Genomic DNA, 25,320 nt, shown 5'->3' with positions numbered 1-25,320 from the left:
AAAAAAAAAAGTGTATCATCATCATCATTATCACCACCATCAACTCAAACTCTTGCTGTATCATCATCACCTTCTTCCCTAACTTTTCCCACCCTCTGTCAATTCCAGGGTTAACTTGAACATGTCTTCAAAGAGGGTGTTGTGTGGTCTGTGAAAAAAAATGTATATCATCAATCATCACCATCAGCACCATCACCATCATTATCATAGTTTTTTTTTTTCCCCATCATGGTAAAATAAACTGATGTCATTTTTTTTTCCTATGCAGCACTACACCATCCACTCACTCAATATAGTGCTGCTCTCAGGTGTCTGCCCTTTCCTCTCCCCCATCCTTCTTTCCTTCCATCCTCTTCTGTCTCGCCTTCCTTCATTCTTTCCTCGCCTTTCTGCCTAAGGGTGACTTTACACTCCCTCTTTTGTCTTTCTTTCCTTCATTCTTTCCCCTTCCTTCAGCCTGTGGGTGACTCTACAGTGAGTGGCAAGCCAAATGGTTTCCTGTACACCAGGAAACCATTTACTATGCTGGGTGGTAACCATATAACCAAATTTCGGCGCCTGGTGGTTTAGTAGGTAAGGTAATTATTGCGCTCCAATCGGACTGAGCCAGTGAAGGTTCATATCCATGGGGTGGTTGGGGTTTATTGCTCATATAACGCCACTCAGGGACGAGTGAGGCTGGTCTCTCTCATCTGAAATGTCAGGACCAACTTCCTAGCCCCAGGCTCCTATGCTCATGAGGCAACATAGGATTGGATGATGGATGGAATGGTATGCTAGGAAGAAGGAACCAAAGGCCAGGAGTCCATAAACTGTTAATTTCAAGGACATTGTGTAGGAGACTGCCTGTTCATGGGCCCATCCGTACGATATGCTGGGCATTGCTGGATCCTCTTGAATCACAGCCTCAGGCATCAGTCGCAACCGTCCCTGCTGCTCAGAATAAACCCAAGCGCACGCAGCTGTGTTGCTCTTGACCTCCACACCATGCTTCTTTCCTCCTCTATCAATTCCAGGATTAACTTCTCTAAGCCAGGTTACAGTGAACAAACTATAGGAACTCAATCTCTATCTATTTATTGCCAAACGCCTTAATCCCATATGGGGTGGCCACAAACAAATCATCTCCACGTCGCCCTATCCCCCACCATTTCAATGCCCTGCTCCCAACTCATACCCCCCTCTCTCATATACCTCTCCACTCCATCCCTCCATCTCATCCTTGGCCTCCCTCTCCCTCTCTCCCGCTCCACCCCACTCACATAAACTCTCCTCGTCAGTCTCTCACTCTCTATCCTCTCCATATGGCCAAACCGCCTCAGTTTGTTCCTCCTAATTATCACATCCACATCCACACCACAACGCTCCTTTATATCCTCATTTGCCAGTCTCTCTCTCTCCGTGTGACTCCACAGGCTCCTCTCAAATAACTAATTTCCACTGCTCTCACTCCTGACTTGGGTCCCTCCAACAACGTCCAAGCTTTACTTCCATACGTTAGAGTTGGTATCACAATACTGTCATGTAGTAACTTTTTCACTTCCATGCTCACCTCCCTGTTTTTTATCACTGCTTTCAAGGAACCAGCAACCTTTCTTCCCCGTTGTGCCCTTTCAAGCACTTCCCCCTCCAAACTTCCATCCTTATTCATCACACCACCCAAGTACTTAAACGTACAGTACTCACATTTTCCATTTCCTCATCATCCAACCTCACTGTACATTCAGTGACTTCACCTCTCTCAAAGACCATAACTTTACTCTTCCCTACATTCACCTTTAGATTCCATTTCTTACACACTCTCCCAAACTCATCCACCAAGCCTTGCAGCTCCCCTTCGTCTTCAACTAAACACAGTATCACCTGCAAACTACAGTACAGGGAGTTTCCAAACACTGCCTTTCTATAGGAACTCACCCAAAGATAATGGTATTCCAGATCATGATGTTTTCTGTGACAACAGCACTGACTCCTGCAGGGGGTCTTGTTGCAACCTGAAAAATTGTTGATTAGTTGCATGATGGCAATAATATGGTTCATGATGCTAATAAAAATAATAATAACAATACTACTACTACTACCGTACTACTACTACTACTAATAATAATGATAATAATAACCTACTTCTTCCTTAGTCTTTATCATTCTTTTTCTGCGCCTGCCCTCCTCTCTTCTTATTTCTCCCATCTTTCCTGTCACTTCTTATTGCTTTTCTTTCCTTTACAGGTGGCTTTACATTGAGTGACAAGCCAAATGGTTTCCTGTAAGCCAAGAAATCATTTACAACGCTGGGTGGTAACCATATAACCAAACCATATGTGCTCCCTACGTGTCAACAGGTGGGTTGGTGGAGGGTTAGTGCCCCTTTCCGTAAAACAAGTAACTCAAAGTCAAACGGCCACCCCTTTACGGGATTGTGGCGTCTGGCAATAGATAGACAGATAGATAATAATAATACAGGGGGTCCTGATGTTATGAGCAGTTACGTTTATGGAAACCAACTCATTAAGTGAAAGCTTGTATATAAAAGAGTATATAACCTAAGGGAAAAAAGGGGATTTGGTGTTTGACCACTGCCAGTATACATCTATAATGCTATGTAAGGCAATTTTAAACAAGAATAAAGGTTAATTATATCCAAAACACACACACATCATTAACATAATAACCTACTGTAGAATAACACATATCTACTGTAATGGAAGTATAAAGACCCCCTTGAGATGTCACTAGAACTGCAGTGAAATCCACAATCTACAAACTCTGGTTAGTGACTGTGTACAACTTCCGTGGTAAACATGAGTGCAATAAGCCTGAATAATAAACATGTCAACAAAGCAGTATAAATTGAACTGAACTCAGTATTTTATTTAACTTCTTAAGTCAACACGTAAACTCGTCACATATTGTAAGAACAGATTTTTTCTCACCCCATAACACAAACCGGTCAAAAAACTCTTTTCACACTCACTGCACTAAGTGTGAAAACTCATGCATTTTACTGCTCCCTCATCATTAACCTCTTTAAGGATGGGAGAAATACGAAGTGAGGAGGCCAGACACAGAAAAAGAATGATAAAGGTGAAGGAAGATGTAGGCAGCACTACATCAAATGAGAGAGAGCCAGGATTCCGGGGGCTTGAATGATGAGTGAATGGAAGCGTGGCCAATTGGACTGTGTAAACTTGAGCTGTCTCGACGTTGACACTTCTCACCCTGCCCTAGGGTGGGAAAGGAGGTCCGGATGATGATGATGCAGCAGAGAGGTAATTAATGAAGGCTATACCTAACCCCAGTAATAAGTCTCTCCTATGTCAAAAAAGATCATTTGGAGATGGCAAGAAAAAATACAAGAACAGGTCATCATACTGAGGGCGTTGAAAACCATACAGTGTGTGACCTTGGGTTGTGTGGGTGACATGGCCCAGAGGCATACACAGACTCTCCATCACTATGCATCCCATCACTGGCTTGAACTACAGCTGTCACGGATGAAGACAGTAAGATAAATCATCACCATTACCATCATCATTATTACTATCATCATCATCATCACTGTCACCATTTCCCAAGTAACTGGCAGTAGAATATTATGCTACTAAAAAGCAATTATGGAAGGAGTGGTAGAAAGTCTGCTAAGCTTTTGATAAAACAAGCTTGGAACTGACCTGGACACATGCCTGGCAACAAAGGTGTGATGCCCACAGATGTGCTGTTTGGTTCCCTTCTTCTTCCAGTTACTCCTCTGCAGGAAAAGAAGAATTAAGATTTTTCTTTTCCTGCAAACTGGTCAAATCATAATTTAACTTCCTGGAAATGCATATTGGCTTATCTCTTGTGAAAAACGTTTTGTTATCTTATACCTAATGCAATAAAATGCAGAAAATATTCTCATAGAAAATGGCATGTAGATAAAAAAAAAAAGGGTGTGATACTTAACATTTCAGGGAGCAAAGGTACTGAAATTTGGAAAAACAAAAAAAAATGACACCAAAATTATCACAATCAGAGAAGAATTATAGGAGTAGATGCAAAGAGAAGCTAAAAATAGTATGTTTTGAGAAAATAAGCATCAAGGTCAAGACTTAATTGTATAGGTTCGTAATTAATATAAAAGCTATATGATGGATGAATGAAGTTGTGTGCATGCTGTGTTGCACAGGCTGTCTTTACCGGTTTGTGAACCTCACTGCTGTTGCTTTTAGGATAGTGTATCACCGTCAGGGTTTTGTCTGTGCCAGCGATGGACCCCTTCCCGTCCCTCAACAACTATCTCTAGCCAAGAACATACCAGGTACAGTCCTGTAGCGTTTTGGACAGTGGCGGCATGATGCTTTGAAAACAGCACTGCTAGTGACCGACGCAACTACCACGTACGCAAGTGTTTTGGTTGACTGAGCGTAAAAGGTGGGTTTGCAGTGTTGCCAGGCGAAATCGTAGCAAATTCCGCCTGCTCCTGTGCCCGTATTAATAAAAACTCCTAGGAGTAAAAGTTCCTCTCAAAGTGAAATTTGGCTCCTAACTTCTAGAAGTACTCCTACAAGTTACTTTCAACTCCTAAGTTTACTCGTAAACTCGCTGAAAAATAAAAGTCCTCCACAAGGACTTTTAAGGAGTTAGTAGGGCTTTTAGTGACAGTAAACACAGTAGCTGCGTCCCTCAAACACCAAGAGACAAGACAACATAGACCATGGCTGACCGACACCATCCACCACGCAGAAATTATCGAGCTGGAAGGATGCATTCATGGAATATAATGATCAAGAACTTGTAAGAAGGTACCGTTTCGATGGTGAGGGCATTATTTATTACCGTACTGATTTAGTAAGAGATGTACTGGAAAGGCCCACACACCGAAACCTTCCTCTCACATCCGAGATGAAATTGTTGATACTATTTAGGTACCTTGCAACTGGAAAAATGCAGCAGTGTAACTGTGATGACTTTGGACCATGGCAGTCATCAGTGAGCAATATGATAACGGAAACACTCTATGCTCTAACTGCTTCACACATTGTTAAGAGGTTTGTGAAGGTCCCTTGTACACTCCCTCCGTCCAGTTTCTCTTTCTCCTGAATTTATCTGCAGCCGTGGAATCTTGAAATTGTGCAATTGTTGACGGTCATTGTAATAGGTACGCACGATGCCCCGACGGTAGCAGGCCAGCTGATCACCCGATGTGTTTACATTTTATCCATTTTATCGACATTAGTAACGAATCATAATATATGATCAAATAGATGTTGTTTCTATATATAAAAACTAGTTTTTCATTTTTAAACTACATACTGAAACTCTAAGGCTTTGTAATGGTAATTTTTAAAATATATTAAGCAGATATTCTTTGTGTTGGTAACACTTCATGGTAGGAGCGAAATTACTGCTACGAGTCCTGAAGCAACTCTCAGCTACAACCACTTTTAGTATCAATTTTAGGAGTACTACTAAATGTTTTTATTAATACAGACCCAGGCTGGTGTTTTATTTAAGTCCACTTGTATCGATTGGTTTCTCAACATTTCCATATATATATTGATGTATAGAAACGTACTCTTGAAAAAATTAGGCAGGAAATAAGAATGAGACCCATATTACCAAAATTTAAGGAAAAACAATACCTTTACAACAGTAAATACCTATTGTTGTGTGAAAAACATTTTTCATTTACATTTATGAAACAGACACGTATGATTTGAATACAGTAATAATTATAGCATATCAAAAGTCGTATGTGTTTATTATATAGAGAAAATCGGTAAAATTATAAGCTTGTCCCGAAGGCGAGATTCTCCTTTCAGCCGGTATATTGCTGCTCAGGTTTTGGTGGCCGTGGTATTAAAATTGAAGTTTACTTGGTGTACTTGATATTTACGGAGAAGTTACGTTGTAATATGTGTATATTCGCCACCCAGCCTGCTCTGGTATCTTCTCCACCTACTAAAACACTGCAGGTGAGTATACAATGACTGAGCTGTAACTGAGGATGTGGGGGAAGTGGCGAGAAAGTTGTCTTTGCTTGACAGTTTTAGGCCACCCCTACTACAGGAATTATGCCATTCATACAGGTTAAGTATTAAGTCCTGATTGCGTTAAATAAGATCATCTATAGTTTGGAGGTACGACTGAATCTCCTTGGTTGCTAGTCAATCGGCCCTCCAGTTTAACTAAGGCAATCGGTACATGGCGTAACTGGGGTAGCCTAAACTGAAAAGGGTTTAGGAATCTGTCAGGTTGAAATAGACATACTAGAGAGTGTAAGAGTTCGAAGAGGAGGGGGAGACCAAGGATTTTTTTTATTTTTTTTTTGTAGTTTGGAATAGTTTCAGCCAAAAACAGAATTGCGAGATTATGATCCTTTTTTTTCATTTTTAAAAGAATTTTAAGACAGTTCTGTTTCATTTTCGTCGCAGATTATTTTTATTGTACCCCTGAGGGTTAGGTTAGGTTGTTTTCTAGAGTAAAATTAAAATAATTTGCGACGATAACGCCCTAGCAGAAAAGTGTCGTAGATTTGTCTAAAATACCGGAAAAAAAGGATCAAAATCTCCTAATTGTGTTTTTGGCTGAAATTATATTTTCATTTTTTTTTTTCATTACCGATACCTTATTCCATTACTTAAAGTTTGACATTTCTGATGATTTTACACATGATTTGAGTTTTTTTGAGGCCCCTCTTTTTTTAAACTGTCATAGAGCACCACTCTATTTTGCCATGTTTTCCTGTTTTTTCCTACCAGTCCCTTCAAGAATTTTTGAGCGATATTTTTTGTGTGTGTATTTTAAAGTTCCCCCAGCCCCAGATTAATCCCCTTCCCCTGCTCCTCCCTCCGTCCTCCCTCGTCTGAGAGCAAGAACGATGCGTGATGCGTCAGCTGGTCAGTGCCGCGGGAGGCTCTGTTGAGAGTGGATGTATGCTGCAGAGGCGAGAGCCGGTTTTTCGTTTTGTCTGTGTGTACTTGATTTGTTGATATCGCGTACCCACCAAGTTATCGCGACTTTGGGAGATAATGCAAATCGTATTTGTTCTGCCACTGTCGCTAGATGCGAGGGTGTGAAAAGTGTGGTGTTCGGATTTATAGTGAAAAAAAAGATCTGAAAACTTTCTCTGCGACTTTGTAGTAGCACTACTCAGCTCTGTTGACAGTCGACAAAGACTATGAAATAGGTAATCCCAAACATCCATCATGCTCAGAAAATACGTAAACGATGGTGAATTAGTGTGTGTCTGCATTGGTGTGGTTGTGTGAGGCAGCACGTGAAGATGGGAGGAGGAGGAGGAGGAGGAAGGAAGAGACGAGGAGGAGGAGCAGCAGCCAAGAAGACAACATTCCTCCTCCTGGCCTCTACGTGTCTCATGATATCACCTTGTTCAGGTATGTATATATAGAGAGAGAGAGTTTCAGACGATAGTAGAGAGGGACGCTCTTCGTGTAGTGGCACCTATGTGATTAGCCGATGGAGGTGCCTGATTATGAAAGCTTAACCATTTCCCTCCCAATCCCCCCAGAGGAGGAGGATGCTCACGTTCACATGCGTCTGGGGTTGCAACTAGAATTAGTAATATTGTGATTGGCAACGTTTCTCAGTTCGAATAGTATATCTTATTCCAAGTGGCATTGATTTCTTAACACTTTTGCCGTAGCTGTTGTGTGTTGTTGATGGAAGCTGTCGATATTTAAAACGATATTCAAATGTCCAAGCGAAACAACGTGTAAAATGAAAAAAAAAAAAAAACACACATAATGGAAGAAGTGTTACCAAACATCCTGTGCCACCTAAAATCCGGTAAGTATTTCCGGTTAGTTCTTGAGCAGTACATCATTCTGGTTGGTCTTGATAGCGCAAGATTGGAATCGGACCGAGTCGTCGTCAGCATCACAATACTTTTTCCTTATCGATTTATTCAGCATATTGCGCCTGAACATTATTTTGTACGTCATTCATGTCGTTTTAATATGAACATAGTTTGCGTCATTAACATATATTAGGATACCGCGGTATAGCCTAATGTGAAGAAAAATTCGAAGCCCATAGAATAGCACCTCCCCTTCGTTTTTTTTTTTTTTTTTTTTTTTGTGTACACATATATATGTATATATAACATTTATGGACATACTTTATCATCAGCAATCAAGAGAATGACGAGATGAAATGTGCAGAATAAATCTCCAAGGAAGATGTTTTGCGAAATCTCCAAAGCCACTTATTGTACTAACCTTAAATGAAAAAGTGATATTTTCGCTAATTTCATCATCATCATCAACACGATGACTTTAAAGACTGTTTTCACCTTACCTTGGTTTAGATTTCCGTCTTTTCGAAGCTAACTTCATGTCTCTGTAAGAGAAAATTAAAGTGCTACGGTACAGTATCCTGCCCATAACACTTCTTTGTGACCAACATCATATTCTGCTGTTAATCTGTCGCAACAGCTCAGCATTCAAGAGGGAGAGAAGGTAACTTAGACAAAGTTAAAGAAGTATGGTAGTTACTTGATACCGCATCACGATTTTATGCAGCGAAGGCAAGAACCACTGAATAACATGGATTAGCGGAAAAGGGATGTGTAGAGGTATATGTGTAGTTAAATAGAAACGCCTCTTTTACTTCCTTCAGTAAAGATAACTGTTTTCTTTATTCTCTTCTTGTTATCGTCTGGGAATTGTAGTAAACTTGAGAAACCACATTTCGGAGTAAAATTCGTATTGATAATATCCAGGACAAATCGCTAAGAAGAGGCGTTACGGAATCTCCAAAGCCGGTTAGAATACGAACCTCACTGACTGGGACGAATTTCATACCCAGCTTTCCTGAATAAGAAGAAAAATTCGGAATACATCGCAAAGGAAGAGATGTTTCGAAAGCTACCATGCCAATTGGAATGCGACCCTTTGGAAATATCGTCGCGCATCTGTCCTGGTGATTTACCGGTACTCTGCACTTTAAAACTCAGAATTCTCTTCTAGGTTGCTGATGCAGTGTCGATATTAATACAATAAAACTTGTGTACAAAAAGAAACTAAGGTGCAGTACGCAAAATAATTCGCCAAGGAGGAGGTGCTACGAAATCTGTCACTTAGAGTGCAGGCCTTTATCCTACTTTTTAATAGGCATAACTTGCATCAGTAACATGCAAGAAGACATTGTGCTCTCACGTGAAGAATAACTCGCAGAAGAGGAAGTGCTACGAAGTCTCCAGTGAAACTTAGAATACGGGTATTATAGCCCATGTTGCGTGAATCATTTTAATATCAGCCTATTTTGGATCATAGTGTACAAAAAGATATTGAGGTGTAATGTGAAGAAAATATTACTAAGAAAAAAAAATGCTGCTGTCTAAAGCCGCTGAGAATTCGATCCTGTAAGGTGGTATTCTAAATGGCACAGCTTTGTATCTCGTGGCACTTGTTCTTGTCGATTGATTATGAATATTATGTCCTGATATTTTCATTTATCTGATCCATACATTTCCATTATCAACATCATTTGAATCATAGAAGAAGATATTTGGGGTGCAATGTTCAAAATAAATCGCAAAGAAAAAGTTGCTACAAAATCTCCAAAACCATTTAGCATACAGCCTGTAATGAGTAGATCTATACTTATACCCAGCTGTCCAGAACAAGACGAGAACAGTGCTTCCTGTCCTCCACCTTGACGTTTCAAGGTCAAACTGCATATTTTATTAAACTGTTGTTACTGGAGAGATCGCACTGGCGATAGCTGAAAAGGACTGCTGGACAGCAAAACGTGTATGGACTGTGACACTTAGGATTCGTATTTATAAGATATACTAACCGTTTCGTTGCGTTGATTCTCAGGTAAACTCCCTGTCGGGGGAAGGACAAGGAGATTGCAAAATATTACCCTGTTTTTTTTTTTTTTTTTTTTTTTTAATGTGTCCGATTCTGGGCAAAGGCTTCAGGGCCTATCCCAAGGCCAAGTAGGCCTAGTCCTCCTACTTTTCTCAGCATGTCACCACTTCGGCGCTAACACCTACCGTCTATACTGAATACATGCTAGGGCTGTCTCATGCAGCGAGGGTATTTTTACATGTCGGCAGGTCTCAGGTAGATCAGTAAAGTCTGCTTTATGAAATTTAAGTCCATTAGGAATATTATGCTACATTCCATTACTGTCAGTCCTAATAAAACCTTCTTGGAAAAAGATAATGTGCCCAAATTGCCTACTGTTGAGAAATGTGCGACTGGTAGCTACAGTATGGGCTGTCTTGGATGCCCGGCTATACCCCTGCCCTGTCCAGCACTGCCGTGCTTTGGTCTGCCCTGCCCTGTTCTGCCCTGTCCTGTTCTTCCCTTTCATGTTCTGCCCTATCCTGTCCTGTCTGCCTTTCCCTGCCATGTCCTGATATAGATGCGCAGCTTCCCCCGCCCTGTCCTACCCTGCGCTGCTCTGCCCTACCGTTTCCTGCATCCCAAACTTCCCTGCTCTTCCCTGACTACTGCCCAAGTTTACCCTGTTCTACCCTACCCGGCCTCCCCAGCTTCCCTATACCGTCCCGTGTCTTGCCAGATCCCTATCACCTCTCATTCCTACCGTGTCGTGGCTTATATTCCCTTGCCTTCTCAGCTGCTCCTTCCTTATCCTATCCTGCTCTACTTCCTTATCCCCCCTGTCCAACACTGTTTCATCTCAGTTATCCTTCCCTGTCTCCCAAGTTACCCTTGTCCTGCCACTACAGCTATCCTTAGCACAGCTTCCCAAACTACCCCAGCCTTGTAATATAAACATCGTACCCCAGCCTTGTCGTACCCTACCCTTCCTCCTCAGCTCCCCAGTTTCTCTTCCTCCTCCTTGCCCCCCTCCCCCTGTTGTCTCCGTCGTACTTCATCTGCCTCCGCCCTGCTTCCCATTCTACCTCCGGCCGCAAGCCACAAATACGGCACCTTCTCATTACGGCTATGGCGGTGTTAGCAGAGAGCCCATGGATTTAGGACCATTCGGCCTTGAGATGAAATTAAGCTCACTACTCGATCACAAGTTTCATACTTGAGGGATGGGAAGAGAGAGAGATTCTCATTCCCCCAACTGCAAACTTCCCTCACACTTCTCTCTTCAGCCATGCTAGGAATGCTGGGAAGGAAGGAAGCAGACAATGAGATTGGATGAATGAATGATGGAAGAGAGAAAGGAAAGAAGGAAACTATGGAGGGAAGGAGGAGGGAGAATTCCGCCCACAGCAAACTTCCTTCACACTCTCTCTTCTGCCATGCTAGGAATGCTGGGAAAGAAGAAAGGAAACAGATGGGGAGATTGGATGAATGATGGAAGAGAGCAAGGAAAAAGGAAGGAAAGGATGGAGGGAAAGAGGAAACAGGGAGGAAGGAGAAGGAAACTAAGGAAAGAAGGGAGGAGAGGCGGAAAGGAGAGAAGAAAGGCTTGTGGAAGACAGGTAGAAAAGAACCGTGCAAAGGAACAGTGAGTAAACAGGGGAGGGAGCAAGACGAAAAAGCGGAGAGAGAAAGAGAGGGGGGGAGGGGGGCAAATAAAAGTTGCACGCAGGATCGAAGTGGTGTATCGGAGTTCCAATACAGAGGAATAGAGGTACCGGTACCAGTGTAGGGAATTCGCCCAAGTATTTTCTGTTAGCGAATATTTCGTTTTGACGGCTTCCATTCTTCTCTCCTTTTATGCCCCACCCTTCTCTCTCTCTCTCTCTCTCTCTCTCTCTCTCTCTCTCTCTCTCTCTCTCTCTTTGCAACAGTGAATGAAAGCCCTGAGAGATATTGCGGAGGCGATCTTGCAGTTGTCCGCGTCAACCAAATCAGTAACTAATCTGGGAAATACAGCAGTGGTGGCAGGAAAGGTGGTAATTGTGGTACTTAAGATCGTGGTTGTATTGGTAAGAATTTTGGTAATCGTGATAGTTAGCCTAAACACTGTGGTAGTGGTAACAATAATTGTGCTGGTGGATAGAATTGTGGTAGTTGTGGTGGTTAAGAACTGTAGCTGTGAGTGTTAAGAACTGCAGTTGTGGTGGTAGGAACTGTGGTTGTTGTGATGCGAGTGGTTTCATGATTGTTAGAATTGTGGTACTTGTAGGAATGGTAGGCCTAGGTGTGGTATCGTAGTCAAGAATTATGGGTGCGATAGTTAGAATGTGGTTATTTGGTAGGAGTTGTGGTTGTGGTGGTAGATCATGTGATTCTGGTGGTTTAAACTGGGGAATGGTAGTAAGAACTGTTATGCTGGTAGGTACAGTGGTTGTGTTGGTAGCAACTATTTTTATTGGAGGGAAAGGGAAAGCATTGAGAGACGTTTATACGAGTATAACCGGATAATGGAGCCGCTTGGCCGTTTCGGTACCACCACGTGAAGGCGTACCTCTCCAGCACCTGCCGTATGGTATCATTTTTTATTTTTTTCCTGTGAAATTGCTAAGCATACTGGTAACAAATCAGTCTAGTACTAATAAAGGAGTATCCTCATAAGATGTGTTCCCACCATCACGGGTAGGTAGTGTTGGTATATGAGGTATTGGTGTTTGTATGTGAAGTGGTGGTGTTTGTAATACAGGTACTGGTGTTAATAAAAGAGGTGGAGGTGTTAGGATGACGGATGGTGGTGCAGGTATGACAAGAAAAGAGGTGGTATTGTTGGGAAAAGTGATTATGTCGGCATGACTAATGGTGTTGATATGAAAGGCGGTGGTGTTGGTAGGAAGAGAGGTAGTATTGGTAGGAAAAGTAATGATGTTGGAAGGAATGATATTAGTGGGAAAACAGGTATTGCTGGTGGTGGAACTGATGGTGTTGGTAGGACAGGTGGCATTGCCAGAATTCGCGGTGTTGTTGGAAAAGGGTGGTGTTGGCTAGTGTTGGTAAGATTATAGCCCAGGCTAATGGTATTATTAGTGACATAACTGGCAGGGGTGATAGGCCTAATAGACTGAGGTGAGACCTGGTGGGGTGGTGGCAGGGGAAGTTATATAGTGGCAGGGGAAGTTATATGGTGGTAGAGGGAGGATGGGGTGGTAGCAGGGAAAGGATGGTGTGGTAGGAGGGGAAGGGTGGAATGGTGGTAGAGAAAGGGTAGGTGTTGCCAGGGACGGGTAGGGAGTTGGCAGGAAAGGGTGAGGTGGTGACAGGGGAAGGGTGCAATGGTGGCAGGTGAAAACTAGAAACAGGGGCAAAGAAAACACAAAATAGGACTAGGAGCAGGAAAAGAGCAGAAACATTTGACAGGGGAAAGGTGCACAGATGGTACAGATGACGTGTGGATGACGGTGATGGCCGGGGGAGTTGCAGGGTTGTGAGGCCATGATAGGGGGTGGCGGCAGATATAGTGACAAAGATGGTGGATGTGGGAAACGATAATGACAAGGGGAGAAAAAAATGGATTCGATAGGGTCAAGGCGAGAGTGGGGAAAGGGGAATAAACAGGGAGAGAGCTTGGAGAGGAGGAGGAGGAGGAAGAGCTGTGCTGTGAGTAGAGTTTGTGGTAGAGAAGCAAGCTAGTTGATAGGAATAATAATAGTGGCAAGAAGGTAGAGCTCGTGAGATGTGCAAGTTGTTGGTAGGGGGGCAGACTTGTGGCAGGGTACATGTAAGTTTTAGGGGAACAAGTTAGTAGCAAGGGAGCAAGGTAGTTCAGGAGAAAAAGTTAGTGGGAAGGGAGCAAGGTTGTTCCAGAACAAGTTAGTGGCAGGGTAGCAAGTTCGTGGCACGGGATACCCTAGCGTTAGTAATATAGAAATATACCTGTATTTAGAGAATGGAAATCAGAATATTGATGAGGAAGACTGGCGAGGAGAGATGAAAGGAAGTGTAGGAGCGAAGGAAGTAGGACTCTCTCTCTCTCTCTCTCTCTCTCTCTCTCTCGTCTCGGTATCTGAGGATTAAAGTTTTCAATTAATATCAATGCCTGGCCACCTCGCTGGGACATTTGTAATGTCTCAGTGACCTTTGTATCTATGTAACTCTATCTCTTACGACTCTCTTGCCTCGCCTGCCTATGACTATCCCCTCTCCTGCCCTTGCCATACCCCTGCCTACCCCTCCCCTGCCTCGTCATACCCCTACCTACCCCTCCCGTGCCACCCCATACCCCTGCCCATCCCTCTCCTACTTCACAATACCACTTTGTTCTCCTGCCTCGCCGTTCTTTTGCCTACCGTACCTCTCCCCTGCATCGCCAGAACTCAGCCTACCCCCATGCCAATCACCCTACCAGATCCCTCTTTCACTCGCCCTCCAACTCCTCTCCTTCTCCCAACCTCTTCTTCTCGCTCTCTGTTCCCGTCATTTCCGTGTCTCTCTCCCTCTCGTTGACCCTGTACATCACTCGTCCCAACGCTGTTATGGAGTTTCAATAACTGCTGTACAGAATTAATCGAGCGAGCGGTTCTCCACTGTGTGACTCTTGAGAGGAGGGAGGGAGGGAGAAAGAGTGGTAGGGAGGGAGAAGAGGAAGGAAAGAAAGTGGTGAAGGGAAGGAAAAAAAGTGAAAGTATTGGAGAAGGGAGGGAAAGAAAGAAGAAATGGGGAGAGGAAAGGTAGAGAGAAGGGATGGTAGGAAAGAGAGTTAGAGAGAAGGACAGGACATCAGGAAAGGAAGGGGGAAGGAAGAAGAAACAAAGGGTGGTAGGGAGGACGTTCAAGAAATGAGAGAGAGAAAGAGGGGGAGGGGGTCTCCTACAATACCATTCACACCAGTTCATGAAACGTTATAATCAGTTCCCGTATGGCGTTCATAGTTCCCTATTGAAGTCGAGCAGGGAGTGAGGAGGGGAGATAGTCAACGAGAGAGAGAGAGAGAGAGAGAGAGAGAGAGAGAGAGAGAGAGGTCACAATCAAAGGTCAAACTGTTCAATTTGTCAACGTATCTCTCCCCCTCTGGTCCCTGGCCCCTTCCTCCATTATTTTAGTCTCTCTCTCTCTCTCTCTCTCTCTCTCTCTCTCATGTCTTCTTCCATAATCTACCTCTTGTTTCCACACCTCCCTACTTTCCTCCACATCTAAGGCTATTTCTGTACATACGATAATTTCCCTCTTCTTATACTTCCCGTCATCTTTCCATTTTTCTTATATATGGTACATTCTTATTTCCCCAATACCTCCTCACATCCCTCCTTTTTTTCGCTTTAGCCTTTCCCACTTGCCTCCCTACCTCCCTACTTTCCTACATATCTCCCTACTTCCCTACTTACCTTCGTCCCTCCATACCATTTATCTGCATCCTGAGAGTCACCAGATTAATGTTGTTATCACTCAACAAAGTGGTCCTCTGTTCAGCCCTTCTATAGGCCCTCTTCCCTTTTTCATCTCTCTCTGGCCCATTTCTTCATCTTTTTCTCTCCTTTTCCTTCCTTTCTCCTCCTCATCTTTTCTTCCCATTTTTTTTCGCACTCATTTTCTTTCTTCTACCTTTCAAAGCCCTCCCTTCCGTTTCCACTTTCCTTTCATCCACGTCTTTCTTCTTTTTCCTCTCCCTCTTCATTTTCATGTTGTTCCTTCCTTCATTTTTATGCGTGTTTGTATCTGTCCATCATTTCTGTTTTCCTTCTTCACGTCCTGGCAGTCCATCATTACATTAGGGTAATCATTCTTCAAGTTGCTAGCGAGAGAGAGAGAGAGAGAGAGAGAGAGAGAGAGAGAGAGAGAGAGAGAGCAATCTATATACGGTATATAAAAGAGCCGCTTATTTTGTTTTTCCTTCAGTCACGCCCAAACCAAGGGCTAGAGACCTCCTGACCCATAATCCTGAATTAGGGTGACCCAAGGATGGTTTTAGGGGGGTCAGAATTCAGATCTGGGTCATTTGAGGTCACCGGTAGAGTGTTCGCCTTTTTGGCCCGGGCAACTGCAGGTCAATTTTTGGCATAAACTCACTTGTTCTTCAGTTCGGACATTGGCTATGCGAGGTTGACCTCCGAGGTCATTTGAGGTCACCGTTCATACACGACAGGACCCAGCAGCCCAATTTTTGGCATGGAGACTCGCATGACCTCTAGTTCGGAAAGGGCTATGTGAGGTTGACCTCCGAGGTCATTTGAGGTCACCGATAATTGTAAACTAGTTCGCACAAATACTGTGCGTTAGTCTGCAAAAGATTAAATAGAAAGTTCCTGGACCTCTTATAATCCCTCTTCAAAAGCATAAGAGGTAAATGGTCTTTCTGGAGTAAAAAGAAAGATTGAACTAAAACAAATAGAATTAGAGTGTTCGCCTTTTTGGCCCGGGCAGCGTCGGGTACCCCTGCTAGTCTTTCTTAAAGTTGCCAGAGAGAGAGAGAGAGAGAGAGAGAGAATTAACAACTAGACGAGGAGAGATAATGGCCCATACTCTTGCAACATTTGTCAGGCAGGAAGTGAGTGGATTGTGGTGAGGGTGCTGGTAGTTTTGGTATTAGTGATGTTAGTAGGTGTGGTAGTGGTGATGTTGGAGAGTGGTGATGTTGGTAACCATGTGGTAGTAGTAGTTATGGTGACAGTTGGAGAAATGATGGTTGCGTCAATGGCTATAGAGACGAATTATTGTTTGTCGTTGCTAGTGGTTTTGATGGTACCGGTACTTGGAGAAATCGTGGTTTTGGCAGTTGTCAGAGTAGTAGGTGTAGTAGTATAGGGGTTACTGTGATAGCTTGAGATATGGTGGTTTCGGGAGTGGTAATGATGATGATGGGAGTTGTGGTAGTGGTGCCGGTAATAGTGGTATTTGGGGAAACAGTGGTAATGGAGTACCTTAACCCACAAGACCGCCAAACGTTCTTTTGGTTCTGTGGGTACCACCGGGCGTAGTAAATGGGTTTTCTAGAGGGAAAAAATATTCTGAAAGCTTGATGAGTGGGAATAGAGAGTGCAGAGCTGCTGTAAACGTGATTGGTTTGGAGGGTGTGCAGGGAAGGAGTGCAGTGATAGGAAACGTGACACTCGCACAGGTGAAGAACGCTGTGAAACGGCTGAAAAATGGGAAAGCAGCTGGGATTGATGAGGTGTATGCAGAGATGATTAAGTGTAGTGGAGAGATTGAAATGAAGTGCTTGTTGGAGGTATGTAAGTTGCATGGATGAGTGAAATGTTCCAGCAGAGTGGAAAAGGCTGTAAATGAAGTGAGTGCAAGAATTATTGTGGCATAACTTTATTGAGTGTGGTAGGGAAGGTATATGGAAGAATTATTATAAAGTAAGAGAGATATCAGACGTCCTGGTGAGTGATGAACAGGGTGGCTTTAGGAGTGGCAGAGGATGTGTGAATCAAATATTTGCAGTGAAAACAGATAGTGGAGAAGGCTTGTGAGAAGGACTATAAGGTGTTTATGGCATTCATGGATCTGGGAAAAGCATTCAACAAAGTAGACAGAGGATTGTGGAAGGTTTTGACTATGTACGATGTAGATGGTACGCTGCTAGGTACCGTCAAGAGTTTTTATGATGGTAGTGAAGCATGTGTAAGAGTAAATGGGCATCTAAGTCAATAGTTCACGATCGGTGTGGGCGTCCGACAGGGTTGTGTGATATCCCCATGATTCAATATAAATATGGATGGGGTGATGAGAGAAGTAAAAACACGAACAATGGAGAGGGAGATGGCGTTGGTAATGAATGGTGATGGATGGAATATCTCAAATTTGTTGTATACTGATGATGCAATACTGCTTGCAAGTACCGGGCAAGAACTTGGTAGGCTAGTGCAGAGTTTTGCTGATGTCTGTGAGCGTTGTGCCTTGTGAATAAATGTAGAAAAGAGTAAAGTGATGATTATTGAGAGAGACGGTGACTCCCAGTGTGATGGTACAGTGAATGGAGAGAGACTGGAATTTTTGAGAGAGTTCAAATACCTGGGTGCAGTGATAGAAAAGAGAGGAAAATGTGAAAAAGAAGTTGAAAGTAGAGTGACACAGGGAAGAAAAGTAGCTGGGGCAATGAAGGCCTTGATAAGAAAGAGAGGCTTGAGTGTTGAAGCTGCACGAGGCTTACATGAAGGAGTTTTAGTGCCAGCTTTAACATATGGATGTGAGACTATGGTGTGGCATGAAAATGAAAAGTCAGGAGTGAGAGCAGTGGAGATGGGACTACTGAGGGATGTATGTGGAGCACAGAGAGTGGATAGGATACGAAATAATGTGATTCGTGAAAGATGTGGAATGAAGAAGTCGGTGGACACCAGAATCGAAGAGAATGTACTGAGATGGTATTGTCATGTGGAGAGAATGGATAACAATAGAGTGGCGAAAAAGGTATATCTGGGCGAATTTGAAGGAGGGAGGAGGCGAGGTAGGCCAAGAAGAAGGTGGAGGGATATGGTGGATGAATGTGTGAGGAAGAGAGGTTTAAAAGTCGGTGAGGCTAGGGATCTGACAAGAGATTGAGCTCGCTGGATGAATATTGTGACGAGAAGCGCATGATCAGGGATTTGGCACCCCTTTTAACGTGACAGCGTCCGGATTGACTCTATCGGATACGTTTATGTGAAGCTACAGAACGTGGTAAATGTTTCTGGTGTATCAGATAGAGCCAGGATTCCGGGGCTTGAATGGTGAGGGAATGGAAGCGTGGCCCATTGGATTGGGCAGATCTGGGCTGTTGGACGTGGCTACTCTTCACTCTGCCCTAGGGTGGGAAAGGAGGTCCGGATGATGATGATGATGATGATGGTGATGACAATAATAATAATAATAACAATTATTGTAATAATAATAATATTATTATTAATATCGAGAACAACAACCACAACAACAACAACAACAATAATAATAATAATAATAATAATAACAACAACAACAACAACAAAGAGCTCCCATGTTTTTTTACTCAAGGAACTAAGTTCCACACACTCAAATTTGCTCTCAAAATCATCGCCTAGTGTTTCAAAATATTTTGGTATGACACAGCAGACTATATGCCATTATTGTTTTCCGATGCACTGTTGGTGGCTGTGATGGTGTTGGCAGAGAGAGAGAGAGAGAGAATAAAATGAAATAAGGTTATTATGCAGGCCATTAAGGTGTAATAAACAAAATAAATTGCAGCGAGAGAGAGAGAGAGAGAGAGAATAAAATGAAATAAGGTTATTATGCAGACCATTAAGGTGTAGTAAACAAAAATTGCAGAGAGAGAGAGAAAGAGAGAGAATAATATGAAATAAGGTTATTATGCAGACCATTATGGTGTAATAAACAAAAATTGCAGAGAGAGAGAGAGAGAGAATGATCGAAATGTTAAACAGCGTGCTAACCCCACGAAAGGTACGGCGTAGTGAGTGAGATTCAGAGGGAGGGATGAGGGGGTGGGAAAGAGATTAGGTAAAGCGAGGAAAGGGGTGATTAAGCAGAAAGAGAGAGAGAGAAAGAGAGGGGGGAAATGCAGTTTATATGATGGGGTGGAGAGGTATATGAGAGAGGGGTGTGTGAGTTGGGAGCAGGGCAGTGAAATGGCGGGGGACAGGGCGACGTGGAGGCGATTTGTTTGTGGCCACCCCAAACGGGATTGAGGCGTGTGGCAATAGATAGATAGACATATGTATATACATATACACACACACCAAACCTTTAACTACCACACATTTCACACCATCTACCACTAGCAGTGCCTGACTGCTGTCTCTGCCATCGCCACCACACCTACTTCATTTTCTCCACCAGCCTCTACCACCATTACCACACTTGCCATGCCTTCCTCATCATCAACCATCCCTACCACACATCTCCAACCACCATCTACCACAAATACCACCCCTACTGCAGGTCCCTCACCATCTCTCACAAATACTTCACCTCCCCCACCACCGCCCCTACCACTCCTGCCACACCATCTACCTCACAATCTACCACCACTGTCTCACCTACCACGCCTCCACTACCATCTCTCTGCCTTATTTTTTGTCTCCTCTGTCTACAACCTCCAGTTTTGTAAAAGCATGTTTCCTGCTATCTCGAAATGAACGGATCCTGAATTTATTTTCATTTGCTCAGCGTCTCTTGGAAAAAGCAACATTTTTGCAGGTGTAGGCTATTGGATCTTTCGTCTTTGCAGAAAAGAAATCTGTTACCCACATGATCTGCCACACTAATCACACTTCCCAAACCGCTAATCATTTTTGCCACCTCTCCCCACTATCTACCAATTCTACCACACCTGCCCCCTTTCTACCGCTTCTACCACACCTGCCCACCTTCTACCACACCTCCCCACCTCCTACCACTTCTACCACACCTCCCCACCTTCTGCCACTTCTGTCACACCTCCCAACCATCTTCCACTACTATAACGCCATCTCTCTCTCTCTCTCTCTCTCTCTCTCTCTCTCTCTCTCTCTCTCTCTCTCTCTCTCTCCTGATTACTGGCGATCAGATGGTGATTCTAGACCCTCTGATTCCCACATACAGCTGAGCAAGATTCATTAGGCTAAGTGGGGAGGCAGAGAGGAAAGGAGAGAGAGAGAGAGAGAGAGAGAGATAATGAAGCTGGGAGGCACAGAGTTAGATAATTGTAAGGAGGGAAAAAAGTGGGGGGGGGGGAGGAAGGGAATGAGAAAGGGATTGAGAGATGGAGGGGGAAGAGTCGCAAGGTCATGGAGAAAAGGAGGGAAAGAGAAGAGAGTGAGAGAGGGGAGAAAGGGAGGGGAAAAAAGGAGGGCAAGAAGGGAAGTAGAAAGAGGAAAGGTAGGAAGGAAAGGAAGAGAAGGATGTGAGGGAGAGAAAAAGTGAGGGAGGGAGAGAGGGAGGGAGGAAAGAAAGGAGGAGGGCATGGAATAAGAGGGAGGGCGCGAAGAAAGTGGGAGGGCATGGAAGAGAGAGGGAGTTAGTAGTAGTGAGAGAGGAACAGATAGGGGGTTGCCGGGAGAGAACAAGCCAGGGGGAAATAGTAGATGACGGAAATTTTGGAGAGAGAGAGAGAGAGAGACAGACAGACAGACAGACAGACAGACAGACAGAAATGAGTGTACAAAGTGGAGAAAATTCTGTTGCCGAACGATTTTACAAAGTTCGGTTGTTGACTTTGACGATTAAAGGTACGGGACTTTTCTATCCAGCTTTGCAAATGGGATTGAAAACTAGTGGAGCTTTGTTTAATCTGAGTGGGAAGTCCATAAGTGAAGAGTTTGTTAGTAGCGTACATGTACTGGCTGATTCTCAAAGGAAACTGACAGGGGCTCGAGCTGGTTGAAAGAATTTTGTACGGATGAGTGTTGGACAAGGGTTCGCCCTCCCTATTTTTTTTTTCTCAGTGACTTGATAGTAAGTGTACATGGTTATATCTGAGAGATGGAGTCGTGATTTCACGAGTTTGAATAGTGAGTGAATGAGTGTGTGGTCCATCTTTATGGAGCATGCTGTTGATTATTTCTATTTTTCCTTGACTTTTGGGGCCATGGCCCCCTGCCCCCCCCCCCCCGTGCGCTCCTGGTCGGCGTGGAGAGACACTTTGCGCAGTCATAAGTCATGCTTACATGAAATTCAATTAGCCATAGTTATGTGGTAAGAATAAGTGTCTTTAATTATTGTAGTCGGTATGTTTTACGTACTATACATTTCCATAATTTGAATACTTAGTCGTGCTTGCAAGAAATTTAGTTGACCTTAGTTCCGAGGCAGATATGAGTCTCCTTGGATACTGTAGTCGGATTGTGTTCATGTGACGGAATGGGTCCACTCCCACAACATGGTTACTAAGTTGTGCTTGCATGAAACTTATGAGCCTTAATTATGAGGTAGGAATAAGTCGCCTTGGTTACTTGTCAAGTCAACCCCCCCCCCATCTGACCACATTATTATTATAAGATTATTATTATTATTATTATTATTATTATTATTATTATTATTATTATTATTATATCACTTGCTAATCTTATTGTTCATGTTGCAATCGTAGTCACTGAGAGAGAGAGAGAGAGAGAGAGAGAGAGCTTGTCCAGGTAGCGAGCTCGCCTGTCTGACACAGGATCGATACCAAGCAGTCACGTGAGACTGTTTGTAGTGGTGCGGTTGTGTTGTGGTGGTGTGGTTAAGGTGGTATGGTAGTTGTGGTGTGGTGGTTAAGGTGGTGTGGTGGTTAAGGTGGTATGGCGGTTGTGGTGTGGTGGTTAAGGTGGTGTGGTAGTTGTGGCGTGGTGGTTAAGGTGGTGTGGTAGTTGTGGTGTGGTGGTGAAAGTGGTGTGGTTGTGGTGTGGTGGTTAAGATGGTGTGGTGGTTAAAGGTGGTGTGGTAATTGTGGTTAGGATGGTAGTTGAGGTGGTGTGGTAGCTGTGGTGTAGTAAAAATAATGGTAATAATAATAACCTCAGCAGCAACACCAACAGCAATAATAATAATAATGATGATAATAATAATAATAATTTAATGGCTGACCTGTTACTTTTTCAAAGCATCAGTTGTAGACAATTCACTAGCTTTCAAACCTCAAAATAACAGCGTAACTTTTGGTTCATAACCAGTATTGCATCAGAACAGTGTTTGTTAGAGATCGTGTCAATAGGAGAGAGAGAACATGGCAAAGAAAGAATGTATAGAATTGCGAAAAGAATAGCATAGAGTTTTGGAAGGGTTGCTTTAGTGTGAAAGGTGATGTAACTAACAATAGAAAAAAGAATATAACGAAATAACATTAAAATTACAAAAATATTAGATGTTACGAAAGGTTGTTACACCGGGGTTAAGTGGGAGAGTACACCCGCGTTACAATAACTCTCCCATACATCTCTGAGTGCGTAATCATCTGTACAACTCGCCTGAAAGAAAGCATATACGTATATACTTACACGTGTGCATGAGGATTTAATTTAGAAATACACACATAGTTAAGCTCCGATGCACACACACACACACACACACACACACACACACACACACACACACACAAAGGCATACCTGAAATGGCGTACCGGTAGTGTTATTATCGCTTTTCAGTTTTGCTCTCTCTCTCTCTCTCTCTCTCTCTCTCTCTCTCTCTGTGAATCTCCTATTTTCATCCAAACCCCTTGAGGCGCGATGGAGGAGAAAGGGAAGGAGGAGGGAAAAGAGAGAAGGAAGGGAAGGAGGGAGATTAGAGAGGGAAAGAAGAGAGGAAGGAATAGTGAGTGAAAGAAGAAAATGGAGTGAGAAAAGACAGAAGTGAGAGGAGGAAAGGACGGAGGGAAGAGGGAGGGAGATGTGAAGAGAGGAGTGAGGGAGAGAGGAGAGAAGAGAAGGTGGATGGGTGGGAGGGAAGGAAGGGAGGGTTGAGAATGAGGAAGAAAATGGAGAAAATAGGAAGACATAACCCAGGGGAGTGCGAGGCGGCAGAAAAGGTAGAGAGAGAGAGAGAGAGAGAGAGAGAGAGAGACGGATTACAAAAGGAACGGGGGAGAAAGTTAAAAATGAACGCGAAATAAGAAAATATAATTAGGGATACGAAGATAGCGGGAAGGAAAAGCGAAACGAAGGAGACTAAGAAGCAAAAGATAATAGGAAGTGCATGGGAAAGGGGAAATAACGATGAGAGAGAGAGAGAGAGAGAGAGAGAGAGAGAGAGAGAGGCCTGACACAATATATTCATGAACCTCGACTCAAACTCACTTGTCAACTCGACTTACGCTTCAGTGTGACTTTCTTCCCACCTCCTTCGTAGGAGAAGTAGGAGTGGGAGGAAGAAGAGGATGAGAAGGAGGAGGAGGTGGTGGTGGAGGAAGATGTGAAATGGCGGATGGTGATGTAACCTACCGAGATGATGTTAATTATAATGGTACTTAATAATAATAATAATAATAATAATAATAAATAAGAAGCGAATCGAGGAGATAAAAAAGTGGACTGAAGAAAAGAAGAGAGATAAAGAAGAGGAAGAAAGATGAGTCAGTGAAAAAGAATATTTTGGTCGAGAATTCTGATGCGAAAATGAAAAATAAGCAAGCTAAGAAGACGTGAAAAGAGATGAATGAAGAAGAGCAACCGATAGAGAAGAGAGAAGAAAAGGTGGATGAATCCTTCGAGAATATTGATATACCGGTAGTGGTGAAGAAGGAAGAAGATGAAACAAGAAGACATGAAGACAGAGGAGAAAATACTAAAACAGGAAAGAGCAAAAAGAGAGAGAGAGAGAGAGAGCAAGGAAGAGATAAAAACAAGACGAGTGAGGAAAAGGAGAAAGATGACGAAATAAGTTGAGAGAGAGAGAAAAATGAGTCGTTCGCTACTTCTGATGTTAAGATGGAATATAACTCAAGGGATGATGGAAAGAGAACTAAAATTTCATTAGCAGCCGAACACAAGTTTATTCCGTGATGTAGGAAGATGATAATGAGGAGGAGCAGGAAGAGGATGAAGATGAGAAGAGGAGATGGGGAAAGAAAAAACGACACTAAGGAAGATAAAAAACAGAAGGAACAGAAGAAAACGAGTGAGGAAGATAAAAACAGTAGGAACATAGATTCAAGTTTAAATATATTGGTGGAGGATGATAGAGAGGAGGAGGAGGAGGAGGAGGAGGAGGCAGATGAAGCAGGGAATGAGAAAGAGGAAGTGGAGGAGGAGGAGGTGGGAGGATGCATAAACTGAAAGGAGGAGGAATGAAAGGGAACGGTGAAAGAAGAAGATATAGGCTATAGAATGAGAAAAGAAAGAACGAAGGTGTAAGGGACTAGAACACATCGAAGGAAAAAGAGAAGGAAAGGAAGGACATACAGGAAGAGAGAGAGAGAGAGAGAGAGAGAGAGAGAGAGAGAGTTGTCACTTCACTTTACTCCCCTACTGAGGCATTCTTCCTAGACACCGCTCTCCGAAGACGCCGCGGAGAGAAGACGAGGAAGAATTGGAGAAAGTGGAGAGGAGATGATGATGATGATTTTTTTTTTTAATACATGGAAGAAGGAACTAAAGAGCTGGAGTTGGAGAGGGAGAGAGAATTGGAAAGTGGAGGTAGAAGGTAGGAAGAGGAATACGAGAATCGGGAAAGATAAAAAGAATCATGAAACGAAAGTAGGAATAGACGATGATGATTGAGAGAGAGAGAGAGAGAGAGAGAGAGAGAGCGCTGTCAGTGAAACTGGCATTTGAGCGTTTGACCGATAAAGTGTGAACATGAGGAGCAGGAGGAGGAAAGGAGAGAGAGAGAGAGAGAGAGAGGAAGGAGTGAAGGTAGAAGAAAGGATGAAGACGTAGGAAAAGGAGAAAAGAGGCACACACACACACACACACACACACACACACACACACACACACACACACACACACACACACACACACACACACACACACACACACACACTACATTAGCCAAGTGGACCACGGAGAGGAGGATTAGTACATACAATAGAACAGACAGAGGAGGAGAGGTTGGAGGAAGAGGAGGAAGAGAAAATAGAGAAAGAGAACAAATAAGAGAAGC

General features: G+C 43.3%; 1 protein-coding gene and 1 long non-coding RNA gene across 2 annotated transcripts in view; one reads left to right on the top strand and one right to left on the bottom strand.

Annotated features, from left to right (window-relative positions):
* Window positions 1-1,916: 1,916 nt before the first annotated feature.
* LOC145403551 (uncharacterized) lies at window positions 1,917-5,098 on the bottom strand. Its single transcript, XR_013898041.1, has 3 exons — window positions 4,906-5,098; window positions 3,669-3,745; window positions 1,917-1,994 (listed from the first exon to the last, which is right to left on the bottom strand). It is a non-coding gene; the product is annotated as an uncharacterized LOC145403551 (long non-coding RNA).
* Window positions 5,099-7,316: 2,218 nt separating this feature from the next.
* The window catches only part of LOC145403795 (roundabout homolog 2-like), a 473,869-nt gene continuing 455,865 nt past the window's right edge, over window positions 7,317-25,320 (top strand). The window contains exon 1 of the mRNA XM_080275467.1: window positions 7,317-7,373. Coding sequence (XP_080131593.1) covers window positions 7,355-7,373 — 19 coding nt within the window. The 5' untranslated portion in view covers window positions 7,317-7,354. The remainder of the gene's footprint in view (window positions 7,374-25,320) is intronic.

Source organism: Coenobita brevimanus, chromosome 61 (genome assembly GCF_032717465.1).
Source record: "Coenobita brevimanus isolate Jiangsu-jjx chromosome 61, ASM3271746v2, whole genome shotgun sequence".
Lineage (NCBI taxonomy): Eukaryota > Metazoa > Arthropoda > Malacostraca > Decapoda > Coenobitidae > Coenobita > Coenobita brevimanus.
Note: the sequence above shows the minus strand (reverse complement) of the source record. Positions and strands in the feature narration are given on the sequence as shown.